The sequence below is a fragment of the Chiloscyllium plagiosum genome, chromosome 16, assembly GCF_004010195.1.
Source record: "Chiloscyllium plagiosum isolate BGI_BamShark_2017 chromosome 16, ASM401019v2, whole genome shotgun sequence".
Lineage (NCBI taxonomy): Eukaryota > Metazoa > Chordata > Chondrichthyes > Orectolobiformes > Hemiscylliidae > Chiloscyllium > Chiloscyllium plagiosum.
In genome coordinates, this window is record NC_057725.1 from 26291654 (window position 1) to 26310229 (window position 18576).

An 18576-nucleotide genomic window follows, 5' to 3' on the forward strand; every position below is an offset into this window, starting at 1 on the left:
CACGAAGGGATATGAAAACAAGAATGAGAATATTGCTTCATTCATGCCAATATGAACTAAAGAACACAATAGTGATGGGTGACCAGGAATTAATGTGAGTTATGATACAGGCAGCCAAGATATAGATGGTCAATGGGAGACTAGCCAGGGGAGCATTGGAATTGTGGAGTCTAGAGACAACAAAGGCATTCATGAGGTTTCTGTAGTAGATGAGCTGAGGCAGAGACAGACTCAAGCAATGTTATGGAAATGAAAATACAGTATTATAATGATGACACAGATATGTGCTCAGCAACTCATTGTAGGTTCAAATATCATAACAACATGTTTATGAGTGCTCCAGTTTCACGGCACAGCCAGTTGCCGTGGAGAGAGAAATTCATCCCTAGTCAGGCATTATTGTTAAATTCCAGTATGTTAATTAATTGACCTTGTATTGTATTGCAAATTCAGTCTCTTGCCACCACTTGTATCTGTTACCAGACTTGGACTTCATTAATAGTGCTGAGTGTGGGTAGTTTAGAGTCAGTAATTTACCGCCTGCTACCTTTGTGAAAGGGTTGCACTTTAAGCAACTGACTGCCAAATAAGTATAAAATTCCTGGAGTAAACATCTGATGAGGTCACTAAAACTTTTCAGCCAACCCTCACAATGTACTGCTGTTAATAATGATCTTGGTTTTTGTCTGCCATTTTTCATTTGCTTTGGTCCAATGTTATTTTATCATGAAAGGCCTAGAAAAGAAGGAATGCTTGCATTTATACGGAAACTTACACATTCTCAGGTGACCTGAAATATTTTGCAGGTATTAGATTAGTATTTTAAATATAATCACTGCCATTAATCAAAAATCTCAGCATAAGCTCACATGATTAATGTTGTGTAGATAGTATGATATAAACTGATGTTATATAAATGTGTATGTGTACATGTGTATACATATATTTATTTAATATTGGTTTGAGGTTTAATGTGGGGTTTCTGTATGTCTGAAGTTAATAGTTAACTTGTAAGTATTTCTGTAGCGATGGTGATTTCTTTTACAACAGTATTTGAGCCCTGGCTTTAGAATTCATTTATTTTTTGAGAACATTGGTAGCGTTGTTGTGACCAAGCAAGATAAACAAGCACCAGTTTAGAAGCTCAGGAGAGTTTGTTTTTTAAGCTTCATGGGAATACCCATGGCTTACAGAGCTATGTATTTTGAGTGTTGAGCAGTCTGGTGAAGTCTTTCAATGAGGATGCTTATACAGAGCAGTGCGCCCAAGAAGGAAGGATTTTGAATCGAGATTACCGAAGAGTAAAGCATTACTGTTAATCCTATTCCAGAAGTGTTGTGATAAAACCCTGAAGTGATTACTTAAAGCTGATTAATATTTAAGTTCAGGTGTATAAAGGTTCCAGAAATAAGCAATCTTGATTTTGTTAAAAGTTAAAATTACAAATGACTTAAACCTATTAAGCTGTTAGAAACGACTATAGTGTTAGAACTGAATGCAAGGTATTTTTGAGTACTGTACTATACCACAGTATCTGTTTTGGGTCATACAGAAAAGCTGTTGTCAATTCTTTCAGTCTATAAGATTATTTTGGGATTAATGGATTAATTCTACTTTGTGTTAAACATCTTTGAATTTGTGATATAAGTAAATAGTTTAGTTTATTCTATCTTACCTTCATATCTGTTGTTAGTGAGCTTCTGTTTTATGGTTAAAGCAAAATCTTCAGTATTGTGTGCTTATGCTTCAGTGAGCGATCATTAAATTAAAATTAAAAAAAATTGTGATCTATCACAGATTTTAGTCTAGTGTCTGACTTGTTCAATAAGAACTTTAACTGGGATATAACAGCAATGTGGTAACAATCAGATGTTCTGTTTTTAGTGATGTGGATTGAATGCTAAAAATGGGACAATAGAGATGCTCCACACTTTTCTTTGAAATAAGGCTGTGGCACCTTAGGTGAAGTTGGTGAGGCAAGTAGAATAACTGTTAGAATGTGCAACTAGACTTAAAGGTATAGTGGGAGTTGAATTCCTAAACTATTCGATTCAGAGATGAGAGTGCTATTCACTTGATGTTGGCTGACATTTTGATAGCGAGTGATGATGGAAGAAAGTGCTTCCAAACAGACAGATCTTGTTTGCTGAATATAACAATGAGGTGTATCCATATATAATTATTTTGAATGAATTCTGAGTTCAGTCTGCATGAAAATGGATTTGGATCTTTCTGGATAGTTAAAAATGCCCTCAGGATCAACTGTGGTGGGGAATGTCAGTCTATTAATTTTCCTGACATGGTTAACATTTAATAGAGGCAGTGACTAAACTAGTTGTAAATAAATGGGCAAAGAAAAGTGACCATGGCATTCCACCTGGCTTGAATGCTTTTTTTAAAAAAAAATCCCCAAAAGTGAAAAAGCATGAAAAAAAAATGCATAGCCTTGATAACAAAATATCACTTGTTTTCAAGCTGTGTGTTGTTTAGGCACGAGGAGCAGAATGGGTGAGGTTAGTTTTATAGGAGAAAGTGAGGACTGCAGATGCTGGAGATCAGAGTTGAGAGTGCAGTGCTGGAAAAGCACAGCCAGTCAGGCAATATCCGAGGAGTAGGAGCATTGACGTTTTGGGTATAGCCCCTTCATCCTGATGAAGGGGTTAGTTTTATGCATAAGTGAGACTTTCATATGGATAAAAACATGCTTTGTTACTGTAATCAATTGTACATACGTAGCATCTTTTTAATGTAGTCTAACCTCCTAATGTGCTTCACGGCACATTAGGAGGCATGGTGGCTCAGTGGTTAGCACTGCTGCCTCACAGTGCCAGTGTCCAAGGTTCAATTCCCACCTTCGGCGACTGTGCGGAGTTTGCACATTCTCCCCATGTCTGCGTGGGTTTCCTTCGGATGCTTCTCCCACAATCCAAAAATGTGCCGGTCTGGTGAATTGGCCATGCTAAATTGCCCATAGTGTTGGTGCAATAGTCAGGGGTAAATATAAGATAGGGGAATGGGTCTGGGTGGACTACTCTTCAGAGGGTCAGTGTGGACTTGTTAGGCTGAAGGACCTGTTTCCATACTCTCAATTGAATGCCCGTGTTAATAACCAAATCTGGCATTGAACCATGTACGGAGATATTTGAACATTTGACCAAAGGATTGGTCCAAGAAGTTGATTTTGAGAAGAATCTTGTAAAAGGAGAGAGGTGAAGGTCTTTAGGGAAGGAATTCCAAGTCTTGGGATTAGCCTAGCTGAAAGCACAACTGCCAGTAATAAAGTGATGAAAAGCTAACAGACCAGAATGTGAGAATCATGTAACAAAACCTCACTTTACAAGTCCAGCTAGAGTCTTTGCCCAAATTTATTTTGCGAAAAATGATAAGTGAGATAATTGAAAATGAATTTCAACAAGACACCCGTAACAGAGTTGTTCTTAGTGTTGTCTGGTACAGTTTAAACAAGTTGCAGACAATTCCAACCAGAATGTTATGAATGAATTTGCCCAGGTGTCCTACAATATCAAAGTGGTCAAATCAATACAAACACAAACCGGTACCAATACAAAGCAGTCCCAACTTTATTAGGAACAAAGTTACAATGATCTTTAATACTAAACGAATCTTTAATGCTGTGGCCCCTTTGGGTTACAATACTTCCCAAGTCTCTTGTAGATTTATGTGTTCACTCTCTCAATGGCTGTGTCTCTGGCTCTGCGAAGCTGCTTTTTCCTCTCTGTCTGCATGATCAGCAGGTCTCTGCCTTTTGCCATGCTGGCCCCCTCAGAAGGCCTCAAAGGATTCCAAGAGCCCTTCCAAGAGAGACATTTGCTGGTGAACTCTGTCTTTCTAGCTTTTAGATAAAGTTTAAAAAATCACACAACACCAGGTTGGACTATAACCTGGTATTGTGTGATTTTTAACTTTGTCCATCCCAGTCCAGCACCGACACCTCCAATCATGACTACCTTTCAGATGGTTTTCTGGAGCTTTCTATAGTTTTGGCCAATCAGGGAGCTACAGTTAATAGTTTTAAACAAGAGTCAATGACTTAGATGGCATGATACAACAGTTTCTTTGTGTTGCAAAACCTGGTGCCTTTCTGTCTGGGCTGTCCTTTGTTTAGTGGATAAGTTGGTTGGGTGGGGTGGGGCTAGGGGGATGGTGAGGTGGCATGGTTCTGTGCAGTCTAAACCAATTGCCTTTTACATTATGCTAATATCATTAACACCTGGCTGCTGTGTTGCACTGTGCCCAATGTGTGGGTTTTGTGATTTCAGAATTTTGTGTGGCCAATGTACCCAGCATCCCTTGCTGTTTGGCCAAGCTGGCAATCTATCTATGTTTTAGCAGCTAGGAGGCTGCTACATTTAGTGTTGGAAACTCCAGTTGAAATGTGAACATCCCTGTTCACTTCTAGACTTTGGCTTTACTGTGTAGCACATCTTAAAGATGAAGAATGTGGGGAATGATAGATGGCATTGATCGTGGGAAAAGAAGTAAATACCACCGAAGGAGATGGTGAGGGTGAGCAGAAGAGGAAGAAATGCCAAGACTAACAGGAGGAATAACATTTACACTGAGCCTTCGTACGCTGATAATGTTGGAAAAATGGCATAAGTACCACTAAATGACCCCAATTGGGACATTACTTATATAAATCGATTGTCTAATTGCTGTGTCTACCCCATTGAACCTCTGAGTCCTGTACATTTCAATGAGGTCACTTTTCATGCTTACAAATTCCAGAGACTAGAGCAATTGATGGCCAGCTGGAATATGTAGTTACGCTCTAATATGGCTATCTTTATTGTCAAAAATTAGATATTTCCATACTAGCCTATTAAATGGAGAGGCTCATATTTGTGTTCCGTGAAATATTGAGTATAAAGCGAGCTGTTCTCAATCAATAGAATTAAGCGTCTCTGCCCTGCAGTGGCAAATGATTTCAGAATCTCCATCAGAGTGATGTATTTTGCAATCACTGAAATACTACTGAATAATGCATTTTTAATATAAAAATTGGAAAGAAAAACACATTCCGTGTAATTACAAGGGAAAATACTTTTCATGCCATGGCAGTGACTTGTAGCACTACTGTTTAATGGTCTTCATATTTCATGTTAACCTATTTTTTCCTAATTCCAATGTTTAGATACTTGTAAATCATTATAGTGATGAATCAAATGGCACCAAATATTTTTCTATCAAATAGTCAGTAATGTTTTAGTAGTTTTGAGAAAGAGCATGGATTTCTGTAGCGCCGTTTGAAAACTCTGGAGGTCCCGAAGTGCTTTACAATCAATGAAGTACTTTACTTTGAAGTTGTAAACATGGTTTCCTCTCATTTCTCAAGCCACTTTCCACACAGCAAAGCCTCTAAGGCAGAAATGATCCGATTACTTATTCATTTTTACCGATGTTATTGAAGAATAAATATTGGCAGAAAATCAGGGAGAACTCGCCAGTTCTACCAATAGTGCAAGTGAACTTTAATCTGTGCAGATTTGAGTTTAATGCCTCACCTGCAAGATAGCCTTAAAGAGGCAAAGGTTTATTTGACTGATTCCTACAAGCAGTGATTGTATCCAATGAGTAGATAATGCTCAGAAGTTTAGAGGAATGGGAGTTAAGCCTATTGTATATGTATATACTACAACAGTTCTGAGGTTTTAGCAAGGAAAATGCTGAGTAGCTGTTTCCCTTGACTGGAGAGCCCATATCATAGGGCCTGAGTTACAACATAAGAGATCAGTCATTTAGGAAAATGATGAGGATACAATTCTTCCATTGGATGTATGTGAACCTTTGGAATTCTCTAGCTTAGGAAGTTGTAAATGTTCAATCACTTAGTGTATTCACAGCAGAGATTGTTAGATTTTTGGACTTGTGGGTGAATCAGGGATGTATGGATCCCATGAGAAAGTGGAGTTGAAGCAGAATTTTAGCCACAATCTTATTGATTGTAGGAGGGGCTGAATGATGTACTCCCAGTCAGTGACTACCATGTCCCATGAATGAAAAGTAAAAACCAGGTGCTGCTTTCAATTTTGTCTCAGCAACAGACTTTAAAATCCAACATTGTTTGCTCAAGTTTTATTAATCATTATAACCTACATTTGTCACCTCAGTGACCTATTTAAAAATGCTCAAGCACCATCAGTCACATGTTCATAAGGCAACCAGGATTTGTCCAGAGGGGGTTGGGTAATTAGTGAATCCTAGCATTGATCAGGAGTAACTGATTTAAGATTCACCAATTCATTCTACATTTGTCTGACATTGATTCAGAAAGAGTAACTTGCTGGGTCATTATTAACTAATTCTGCCTTTCAGCTGCAGTAGCCAATTACAATGGCATATGCAGTAATGTGAGTGAATGAATCACGTGAGTAGACATCTTTGTCTATGTCAATCCAAGTTTAACAACATAAACATTACCTCATTTAAAACGAATGTGAACAGCTGTGTTAAAATGGTAGAGAGTGGAATTTCACAAGAGTTTTTTTTTAATATTTAATTTTTGCTCAATGGTGTGATCAATTTAAGTGATGAGAACTTTCACTCTTATGGCGTTAATCTTGTCGTAAAAATCCCTGAAAAAGTTTCTCATTGTTGAATAAGGTGCAACATGGTTTTAATAGTGTATATATTTCATAATTACTGTGAAAAATTGTCATGTGTTTTGTGTCTGACAGCTTGTGATTTCATAAAGTCTGTTACTATCCATCTTTCTATTTACTAGGTTTCTGACCATCTGCAATCTTTGAAATAGTGCCCTGTGTATCCAAGTCATGATCATTAATATATATGAAAAAGCTGGTCCTATTACAGACCCCCAGGGAGCACCTCTGCATACTTCCCTCTAGTTTGAGAAACACCCATTAATCTCAGCTTTCTGCTTTGAGGCACATAATAAATTTTGTCCCCTCATCACCACTGTTCCATTAGGTAGATTTTAATTTTGTTAACCAGTTATCATGTGGTACTTTATCAAACATGTCTGTACATGCGGTATAAATAAGACTAGGAGAAAGTGAGGACTGCAGATGTTGGAGATCAGAGTCGAGAGTGTGGTGATGGAAAAGCATAGCAGGTCAAACAGCATCCGAGGAGCAGGAGAATCGGATGGGAAAGGTGATGGACAGGTAAGGAGGGCGATGCCGAGTTGGAGGCTTGGGACTGGGATAATGTTGGGGATGGGAAATGAGGAAACTGTTCAAATTCACATTGATCTTGTGTGGTTGCAGGGTCCCAAGGCAGAATATGAGATGTTCTTCCTCTAGGCATCAGGTGGTTAGGGTGTGGCGATGGAGGAGGTCCAGGACCTGCATGTCCTTCATTGAGTGGGAGGGGGAGTTGAAGTGTTCAGCCACAGGGAAGTGGGTTTGGTTGGTGCGGGTTTCCCAGAGATGTTCTCTGAAACAATTTGCAAGTAGGAGTCCTGTCTCCCCGATGTAGAGGAGACCACATCAGGTGCAACAGATACAATAGATAACATTGATGAAGGTACAAGTAAGTTTCTGTCGGATCTGGAAGGATCGTTTGGGGCCTTGGACGGAAGTAAGGGGAGTGGTTTGGATTCAGGTTTTGCACTTCCTGCAGTGGCAGGGGAAGGGAGTAGGGTGTGGGCTGGTGGTTGTTGACGTGACGAGGGAGTTGCAGAGAGAATGGTTTCTCCGGAACACTGATAGGGATGGGGAGGGAAATATGCCTCTCATTGGGGGATCCGTTTGTCAGTGGCAGAAGTGGTGGAGGATGATGCGATGTATGTGAAGGTTGGTGAGGGGGAAGGTGAGGCCGGGGGTGGGGGGGGTGGGGGTGGAGTTCTGTCCTTGTTGCATTGGGAGGGGTGGGTTCAAGGGCAGTGGTGCGGGAAGTGGAGGAGATACGCTGGAGGGCATCGTCGACCACATGTGAAAGGAACTTACGATCTTGGAAGAAGGACGCCATCTGGGATATTCTAAGGTGGAGTTGGTCATCCTGGGAACAGATGAGTGGAGGAATTGGGAATAAGAGGTGGCATTTTTATAGGAGTTAGGGTGGGAGGAGGTGTACTCTAGGTAGCTGTGGGAATCAGTGGGCTTGTACTAGGTGTCTGTGGTTAGTTGGTTACTGGAGATGGAGAGGTCCAGGAAAGGGAGGAAGATGTCTGAGATGGTCCAGGTGAATTAGAGGTGAAAGATATTGAAGTGGATGAACTGTTCAACCTCCTCATGAGAGCACAAGGTAGTGCCGATGCAGCGGAAGAATAGGTCGGGGGTAGTGCCGGTGTAACTGTGGAAGATGGACTGTTCCACATACCCAACAAAGAGGCAGGCATAGCTGGGCCCCATGCAGGTACCCATGGCTACCCTTTTGGTTTGGAGGAAGTGGGAGGATTGGAAGGAGAAGTTTTTGAGGGTGAAGATCAGTTCAGCCAGGCAGATGAGGATGTCAGTGGAAGGGTACTGGTTGGGATGGCATGAAAGGAAGAAACAGAGGGCTTGGAGGCTTTCTTTGTGTTGGATTAATGTGAACGGGGACTAGATGTCCATGGTGAAGATGAGGCATTGGGGGCCGAGTTTATATGACTTCACCAAGGAACGCTATTATGATGTGTCTGTAATAAATCGATGGCAATAACTATTTATTAATCCATTAATTACCAAATGTATCTTTATTTTGCCCAGGAATTATCTCTGAAAATCTCCCCATGCCCAATGTTTAGCTAAAGGTCCTGTAGTTGCCAAGTTTATTCTTCCACCTTTTTTAAACAGGAGTGTGACATTGACATTTCTACACTCTTGAGGCACCAAGTCTAAGGAAGTTTGGAAAGTTGTGACCACAGCATTGCAATTTCACGCCTTACTTCCCTCTGTAACCTTGGGTGTAGTCTATTTTGAAAGCTGCTAATCATTTGAGTACCTGAGCATCTGTTTTTATCCTATCCAAGGTCATGATACCATCTTCCATTATTACTATATTGGCGGCATTCCCTTCTCTGGTGAAGATAGGTGCAAAGCACTGAGTTAGTATTTCAGCCACGGCCTCCATGAAGATGTCCTCTTTTGACTTCTGGTCCACCTTACCATTTCTTTGGCCAGCCTTTGACACTCAAATATTATAAAAAGATCTTTTGGATTCCCTTCACTGGTCTAATCCAGTTCTCTTTTTTTGCCTCTCTACTCACCTTCTTAGATCTCCCCTGCATTTTCCAGGAGGAAAGTTTCTTTACGTGGTGACATTCCACTATATGATAGCTGATTGAAATCCCCCAGAGATTTAAACCTCTGTGGTCTATGCAGACTCCTTTTAAGTATATACAGAGGGAAGCCACATGGGTAGTGGCTCACAGCTCTGCCTGCTCTCCTAGGATTTGACATTTCCTGTGTAACAACCCTTGAAGTGACAGTACAGGAACAAATTTACCCCCTTGCACCTTATATTTAGCTTGATTCTTGACTGTATTCTAAACTCTTGTTTGTTATAAAGCTCAGTTTCCTATGTTGTGTTCCATATTCTGAACACTTGCTGAGTGAAGAAGCATCTCCAGAATTTGTAATTGGATTTGATGATCTTATATTTATAAAGGCATAGTTCTATATAGTTTGTGAATTTTGCCACCATCCATAACAATTTTTCTAATCTCCTTCATCTTAGTTTCTGGCAGATGATGCCAGGCTACATATGAGGAACTAATATGTCTGTTATTTGATTATACCAGAGATTTCCTGTAGTATTCTTTCTGATTATTATCAGGGTGTTTGTTCTGATGCATGGGAATAAATCACTGACTTCAAGCAAGACAACAAGATAAGATAATAAGATAAGAGGACATGAGGTATCATTTCTATAATTTGGAATGTTGCTGGCAACCAATTTGAAAAGGAGACACTGTTCAGCTTTGTTGAGTGTATTAACAAACATTATTGGTTGCTGTTGATATCATAGAATATTTAGCATTCAATCAACATCAGTAAAACTGATGACCTAGTCATTAATTACATTGCTGTTTGTGGAACTTGTGTACGTCTTGGCTGTTGTGTTGGCTTTACAGCAGTGACCACACATCAAAAGTGTGAATATAAAGTATTTTGGAATGTCCAGCGGACTCCGCAAGTGTATGCGGACAATTGCTCAAAGTGAGCCCTTCTGAGATTTGTATCAGTATCAGTAGAGCGGAATCATACTGTAAGTTCCTGTTGCTATGAATTGCATGATATTCCTGATTTTGAGTGCAAAATGCAAGCAAAGATTTCATTCTCCAACAATGAGCTCCCTTCTCTCTATGAGCATGAAAATAACTTACATCAGAAATCTATATATATGAAAGTTAACACGTTGAAAGGCTAGTCATAATTTCTAGAGATCTGTGATGGTTTTGAAGTATGAGGCTTGGGAAGCCTCAAGACTGATTTTCCATTCAAACACTTCTGTCAAGCCAGGATCAATACTTATGTTCCTTGGATGTTTGTGTTCCTGTTGAGAAACCTTATTCAGGAACCAAAGGCTCCTGAGAAAAGTGCACAACCTTTGAGCTGTCCATAACAGCCAGTAGATATGTAGGAATATAGTTTTCATGTTAATGTGTAAGTTACCAGAGGCAGAACACTCTAGAGAAAAGCATTCAAATCTCTCATGGTCGCTGGTAGAATTAAACTTTTTTCACAAACATGGAACATAACACAATACAAATAATTCTTCTATAACTTGATGGTTGCGTTCTTGTGCAACCCTACATTATAGAAAAATCATGCTTTGGAAACAGTGCATAAGTTGTTGCCGTTGTAGTCACGTTACAGCCAACGTACGTTTTAAAAGTTTGCGCTTTAGAAACAGTGCCCTCGATTTGTCAATCGTGTTACAGCGAATTCATCTAACGAAACACGTGTTGTAGCAGAATGACCTGTAATGGCAACCATGAAGTGATCAGTCAGACCTCTCTGTCTGGTTCACTAATATTCTGAAGGGAAAAAAATCTGCTTTCATTGCCAGTTCTGACTGACGTATGATTCCCACCCGCTCTGTGTGCTGCTTAAGTCTTCCCCGAAAAGGACCAGAAGGCCACTCAGTTCTCCACATTCCTTGTAGCAGTTCAGCAGAGTGCCCGCAACCAACCTCTCAGGGACAATTCGCCAGCAATGCTTAAATCCAAATTAATTAATTAGTTTAAAGGAAAAAAAAGGTTGTATGAAGCCTGGAATGGCCAGATTGGAATTAGAAGAGATAAAATGGGCTGTTTAACTTCAATAAGTTCTTCCCTGTTAGTAGGCATGTGGAACCGGCAAAATAAGTTTTGTTTTCTTTTAATACGATGGATGAATTTTAGCAAAACTCATACATACAGCTATCTTAAAGCTTCACAAACATACTTAAGATTCCCACAACTGTATGAAAAATGAGCAAAAGAGGGTTTTACATCGTACCCTTTAGAAAAGATGAACGTGTTGGAAAAATGCATAGACCAACTAGCAAAAGATGCCGGAAGGTTTGGAACAGTTTGTGACCATAAGTGGAAACAGGAGTTTGTGGAACAGCCCATCAAGACTGCTCCACCTTTCAGTATTACCATGGTTGAATCTTGACCTCAACTCCACTTTCCTTCCATTCCTCCTACCTCTCAATTTCTTTAGAGTCCTTCATAATAGAAAAGTAGTGTTCTAAGAGAAGATTATTCTTCTGTTTTTAGTATTAATTCTGTTTTTTTTTTGTTTTAAATGGATTTTGCTGTCTAGCCAGTCCAGGGGTTTGATTATGCCAAACAGCACATTGGTCAACAGGGAGGAGAGGATGAAGTCACCATTACTCAAGAGACTGTAGTCTTACCACTGCCTGGCCGAGATGCACTCATATCTCAAGAACGAGAAAGCTCCCAGGATGGAGTTAACATCAAATCACTAAAAACTATCGATATACGCAGAAGGTAAGCATTTTAATTAGTTGCAAAATGCTACAACATGGTTTATTAACCAAAGGAACATGTCAGATCACATTACAACAACATAAGTTTATTGATATATCAAGCTTTTGTGATCAGATATGCATTTACTTAGTTGGTCAGAAACTTACTGTTAGCAAGTGTGAACGCAGTTGTCACATGCGTGGTCAGCTTTTGCACAATCAAAATTTTGCGTCTTTCATTTTCTGTTGAATATGTGCAAGAATGTATTCAATGTAGCAATGGAAATTGCAGCCACAAATGGCAGAATATTTTAAGTGTGTGAACATGGGACTAGGAGAAATCCAAAAGGTAATTGCTGGGTCAACAGTCCACCAAACTGAGATCTGAAAGTGATCTCACTGGAGATGGGTGGTGCAATGGAAATAGTTACCCAAACAGCAGGGCTGGCCGCTTTATTTGTGGCAATCAACTGGCTGGATATGACCAAATTGGGGACAGACGAAGGGCAAAGCCTGGCAGGACAGTGGAGTTAATCTTAGATAATTTAGGGCCAAAGAAACCTCCTTTGTGAATGATCATCCTGTAACTGCAGTACTCTCTATTCCCCAAACAACAATGACCGAGCGGTTGAGCGTAAAAGAATTAAAGCCTCCCTCTATTTTTTGGCACAGATTGCATTTTGTACCTTCCTCCCCTTCTCCAGTCTCCTTTTCAGCAGTGCAAACCTTATTGACAAGTAATTGGGATAATATAAAGGTTTTGGCATAGTGATTACAGCCTAGTAATATGAACTGATGAAGTGGAGCCTTTCGTTCAAATCTTGCCATGGTAGCTGAAAGTTTGAATTAACTTTGGAGTGAACTATGTAGCCCCTTGTACACACACCTCATTCAATGTGATTTAAGGCAGATAATCTGCCTCATTTTCATTTCTCCATTTCCTTTTATCTCACAATTCCTGGAGTGACCAAAAATATGTTCATCTCAACCTTAAATATATTCAGTGATGAAACATCTACAACTCTGTGGGATAGAGAAACAAACTAGTCTCAGGAATGGAGACCATGAAACTTTGTAAGAATCCCTCTGGTTCACTAATATCATATACGGCAGGAAATCTGCTGACCTCACTTAGTCTGGCCTACTTCGATTGTAGATCCACAGCATGTGTTTGACTCTGAATTGCTTTCTCAAACAGGTATACGTGATTTAGTGGTGGTGGTGTTGGACTGGGGTGGACAGAGTTAAAAAGCACAACCATTGTCCAACAGGTTTATTTGGAGGCACTAGCTTTCGAAGCACTGCTTCTTCTTCAGGTGGTTTTGGAGCAGAATCATACAACATAGAATTTATAGCAAAAGGATTACAGTGCCATGGAATGTAATATTAAACAAATTTAGCTTATGTCTTTCATCTTTTAGAATGATCATGTTAGTTTCAGTTCCTTCATATGTAAATCCCAGAACTTTTTTAAGTTACATTCTCAAAATAGCTTTTAACAATAGGTGCCATCTCAGCCCAGATAATGCATTGAAAGTGTGAAGTTAAAGTCTATCTGTGTCCCAATGTTAGGTCAGACTGATTCTATTTCAAAAGTGGGATTTACAGAATCTTACATGGATTTATGCAATTTTTGATCAAAATAAAGTGTAATTCTGCAAGTACAAATTCACCCCACAAATTTAGATGTGTGTGTTGTGTGTGTGTGCAGGGAAGACCGAGTGAGTCAGTGCAGTGGGTGTGTGTGTAGGGGTGTGAGTGTCTGTGAGAGTGTGTGTATGTGTGTGAGTGTAACAGGGTGTAAGTCTGTGAGATGGTGGGGGGTATATGTGTGAGCGTGCAAGAGAGAGCTTGTGTATGAGAGAGGGTCTTTGTGGATATGTGGGTTGGTGGGGTGTATGTGCGGGTGTGTAGTGTAATCCGGTCACCTGTAGTGCAACATGAACCCAAAGTCCCAGTTGAGGCCATCCCCATGGATGCCAAACTTGGTTTTCAGTGTGACGTTCGGTTGTGATATAGTTAGAAATTCCGTTGTGGTCAAGATCAAAACTCCCACCACCTTCTCACGGATAAGTTTGAATGGAGGATAAATACTAGTCTAGCAATGGTGTCTGTAGCTCACAAATGGGTACCTGACAGCTGATCCTGTCAGTTTTCGATGGGTGGGTTAGGTTATATTTGTAGCAGTGTGTCTACCAGTTCCCCATGCCTTACACCTCACCCTGTCCCCACCCTGCTCACCACCACCCACTGCTTTACTTTGTACATTGGTTGTCAGGATATTGTCTCTGTGTAGTGAAACTCTGCTGAATAGAGAGATCAGAAAGTGTCAGCATTTAATTATTGTCAAAGGAGTGCACTCAGAGGGTTGGGGCAATACATTTAGCTGTGTCTTTCAAATGGGATAAAGCTTTGCGGGAGAAAATATTGCTGAAATACGAAAGAGAGAGGAACTTAGAAGTGCGGTATAGGACTCATTGATTTATTCTTCGGAGGAGTTAGCATTGACTTGTTGACCAAATGGCCACCTCCTATTGAGTACTTGTCTATGATTCAATAATTATGATTCCTGCAACTACATGTAAGAGCTTGCAGTGCCTAATCCTGAAATAATTATGTCTCTTGTGAGATCCTTTCAGCTCATAGCTATGTGTTTTGGGTAGAGGCTGATACATTTTGCAGCACTGACTGCTTTCTTTTGATCCTGAGTTCTCTCGCATTGCAGAGCCAAGAGTATTTCACACAAAACTTGTGCTTTTCATCCTTGGTTATTTTTCTGTCCATATGTGTTGCTGCAACAATGTCAGTTAGAATCTTCTCATCTGTTCATACACTGATTTCCCACACTTTCCAATCCGTTTGTCTCGGTGTCTCAGCTGTGACAGTGCTCTATATCAACAACATTTGCATTTCGTATTAAGTCTGTATGGTCATGGTTATTCCTTTAATTTGCTTATAAATAAGGATGGAAAAAGGCAGACAAAGACAAGTTGGGTTATCAAGCTGCTCCAGTACCAATATGGTACAACTTACACAAATTATCAACCCTCTCCCTTACCCCCTTTCCTCCAATATGTTTCCTGTGCAGTTGTACAATCTCCCAGAGGGAAGCAGAGTTAAATTTTGAAAGCAATTTACACAAGGAATCAGGGGATAATTCCACTCAGATTTCAAGAGACTATGAAGATGCTAGTTCTCTCAGCTTCTCTTTGGTGGTCTCACCCCAAGGGGCTGCCAAAGCTATCGCATAATTTTGTTCTGCTGTAGAACCTCACAGACTGTGAACAAACCAGGAATGAGATAAAGCACAATGGCATCCCCAATTTTGCATAAGGTTGGGCTGGGCCAACATATAAGATGCTTGTCTCTAAACCTGGAGATTGTGGACCCAAGTCCCACTTCAGGAACTGAGCATAAAAATCAAGACCGGCAATCGGGTACACTATTAAGATAGTGCTGATTGTTGACTTTCAGATGAGATGTAGGAAGTAGCCCTGATCTCAAACCCCACCCCCACTCCATGGCATGGGGCAATGTGACTATTTTTAAGAAGAGCAGGAACATTCTTTCAAGTGACCTGGCCAATGTGTCTCCACCAGCGCTGCAATAACTTGTTATCCAGTTATTATCCCTTCGTTGTTTGTGGCAGCTTGTTGTGTGCAAATTGGTCACACCATTTCCTACATTACAACAGTGACTGCAATTAATTATCTGTAAAGCATTTTGGGATGTCAGCAGTCATGAAAAGCACTGCAAATATGCAAGTCCTTGTGTAGATTTGTGATCATCTGAAAGATTCTTAGGATTTTGACAATAATGACCTTTGACCTTCAGTAAGGGAAAATGCCAGTAGGCCTTAGGAGCTCATTCTGCTCCGGAATGAAAGTTTGCAATGATTCTGAGCTCACTGCACGTGGTATTCTCTGCTACTCTGTGAAATGAATTCATTCCTCACATCTCACTATCCCTATGTTTCTGAAACTTGTACTTAGAAGCTTTGATCCTTTTAATTGAGAGAGCTCAATTAATCCATCCATTTGGGCTGAGTCTTAACCGGCCAGTAGTTCATAGCGTCTTCAAATGGTATACCCAATATGCTACACCCAAATTTATGTTACATTGTAAATTCCTCTGATCGGGTCAGCACCTTCTGCCTGAGAATCTCGTTGTCTGAGTCAGAATGTAAAAACCAACATGGCACAGCGGCTCAGTGGTGAGCGCGGCTGCCTCAGAGTCAGGACCCAGGTTCAATTCCAGCCTCTGGTGACTATCTGTGTGGAGTTTGCACATTCTCCCCGTGTCTGCTTGGGTTTCCTCTGGATGCTCCGGTTTTCTCCCAGTCCAAAGATGTGCAGGTTAGATGGATTGGCCATGGTAAATTGTCCATAGCATCTAGGGATGTGCAGGCTAGGTAGATTAGCCATGGTAAATGCAGGGTTACAGGGATAAAGTAGGGGGCCTGGGTCTGGGTGGGATTTCTTCGGAGCATTGGTGTGGACCAAATGGCCTGTTTCCACACTGTAGGAATTCTATAAAAATAGAAATTGGGCTCAGCAGCCAGAGCCTGCAAATACAATGCGTATATTTCTAATTAAAATCTGATGTGAAACCATCCTTTATTCACTTGAGATACTGCATCCATTTTCTTGGAGCTATAGTGATTGTAAAAGGTCATGTGTTTAGATCAGAGTGGTGCTGGAAAAGCATAGCAGGTCAGGCAGCAGTGGGGGAGGGGATGAAGGTGATAGGTTGGGAGAGGGTGGAGTGGATAGGTGGAAAAGAAGATAGGCAGGTAGGACAAGTCATGGGGACAGTGCTGAGCTGGAAGTTTGTAACTGGGGTGAGGTGGGGGAAGGGGAAATGAGGAAACTGTTGAAGTCCACATTGATGCCCTGGGGTTGAAGTGTTCCGAGGCAGAAGATGAGGCGTTCTTCCTCCGGCGTCGAGTGGTGAGGGAGCGGCGGTGGAGGAGGCCCAGGACCTGCATGTCCTTGGCAGAGTGGGAGGAGGAGTTGAAATGTTGGGCTACGGGGCGGTGGGGTTGATTTCTGAGAGAGTGTGGCCCTCAGTTGAGGCAGGGCTGACTGTAGAGAGGTTAGGTGCCGGCGCATGGCTGCAATTGTGAAGCGGAGGATTCTGAAGGAGAACTGTATCTAGTGGTTTGGAATCCGTAGTCTGTACTGGTTGTCCTGTTCAGTTCCAAACTGTGTTGGGTTGAATGTAGTCCGGAGTTCATGTGGGATCGGTTGGTTACAGAGGCAGGCACTGAGGAAGCAAATGTAGCTGTGGTAGCGAGTCTGTTGAAGAGCTTCAGGGCAGAGGAGATGACCTGGGAGTTGCAGTGAGAGAGAGACTCACTGAGATTCTTGTGGAGAGAGGAGGAGAACTTCTTCAAGGTAGACATCCTTGCAAGAGGATTCGCAGTAAGGTCAGCCAGGTGGATCTCATAGAATGAGTTCCCTGACTGGGGCTGTTAATCTGGTTCAATCAGGGACAGCTGGCTGATAGATATAAATGGGAGTGTCAGACATCCTATTCACTCTGAGAGCTGGTTTTGAGGGAGGTGGATCAGTGTCAAGGCCTCTCCATGTGTGAATAAAGGTTGACAAGGAGACAGGATACTGCCTGTGTGGAGTTATTTCAGGAGCAATCACCCAAGATCAGTCAAGCTTGCATGAAGTAACAGAGAATCTTAAGCAGCTGGTTTAAAGTTAATATATGTGACCCTGCCCATAAAACTGCCCATGCCATCATTTAATAGGAAATCCATTGAGCGTTTCTATTAACTGAGAGATTCTGTGTTCTCTCTAGCTAGGTGTGCAGTGTATAATATGAAGATACTTGGAGGTGTAAATAAGTTTTTCCCAATTTCCCTGTGTGATCATCCTAAAGTTGAGAGGTCATTAAATGAACAATGCCTTCAGCATTCCTGACTTTGTATCCCATGAGAATGAGAAGCTGAGTGAGCTCCACCATTTAATAATCAATTGCCTCACCGTAGGAAACTATTCTAAAGGCCTGCACATGTGATACTCTGATTGACAGCGATGAGGGTGCTCAGGCGTCATGCGCTGAGGGTCAGTACTTGGAGAAGCAGGAACAGGGACGCTCCTAACTGTCAGAGTTCCCTGTACTGATTGCACCAGAGTGGCCTCACAGTGCCAGAGACTCAGGTTCGATTCCAGCCTCGGGTGATTGTCTGTGTGGAATTTGCACATTCTCCCCGTGTCTGCATGGGTTTCCTCTGGATGCTCCAGTTTCCTCCCACAATCCAAAGACGTACTGATTAGGGTGAATTGGCCATGCTAAGTTGCCCATAGTGTTCAGGGATGTGTAGGTTAGGTGCATTAGTCAGGGGAAATGCAGAGTAATAGGGTAGGGGAATGGGCCTGGGTGAATTACTCTTCGGAGGGTCGTGTGGACTTGTTGGGCCAAATGGCCTGTTTCCACACTGTAGGGATTCTATCCCTCCCTTATCAGCATTCCGTAATCCCTCTCCTCCCCTATCAGCATTCCGTATCCCTCCCCTCCCCTATCAGCATTCCGTAAAGACCACTCCCTCCGTGACTCCCTCGTCAGATCCACACGCCCCACCAACCCAACCTCCACTCCCGGCACCTTCCCCTGCAACCGCAGGAGGTGCAAGACTTGCGCCCACACCTCCCCCCTCACCTCCCTCCAAGGCCCCAAAGG

General features: G+C 41.5%; 1 protein-coding gene across 3 annotated transcripts in view; it reads left to right on the forward strand.

Annotated features, from left to right (window-relative positions):
* LOC122557711 (UPF0606 protein KIAA1549L-like) overlaps window positions 1–18576 on the forward strand; it is a 267459-nt gene that overhangs the window by 171834 nt on the left and 77049 nt on the right. For all 3 annotated transcript variants that reach the window (XM_043705603.1, XM_043705602.1, XM_043705604.1), the window contains one exon: window positions 11718–11905. In XM_043705603.1, the coding sequence (XP_043561538.1) occupies window positions 11718–11905 (188 nt within the window). The remainder of the gene's footprint in view (window positions 1–11717; window positions 11906–18576) is intronic.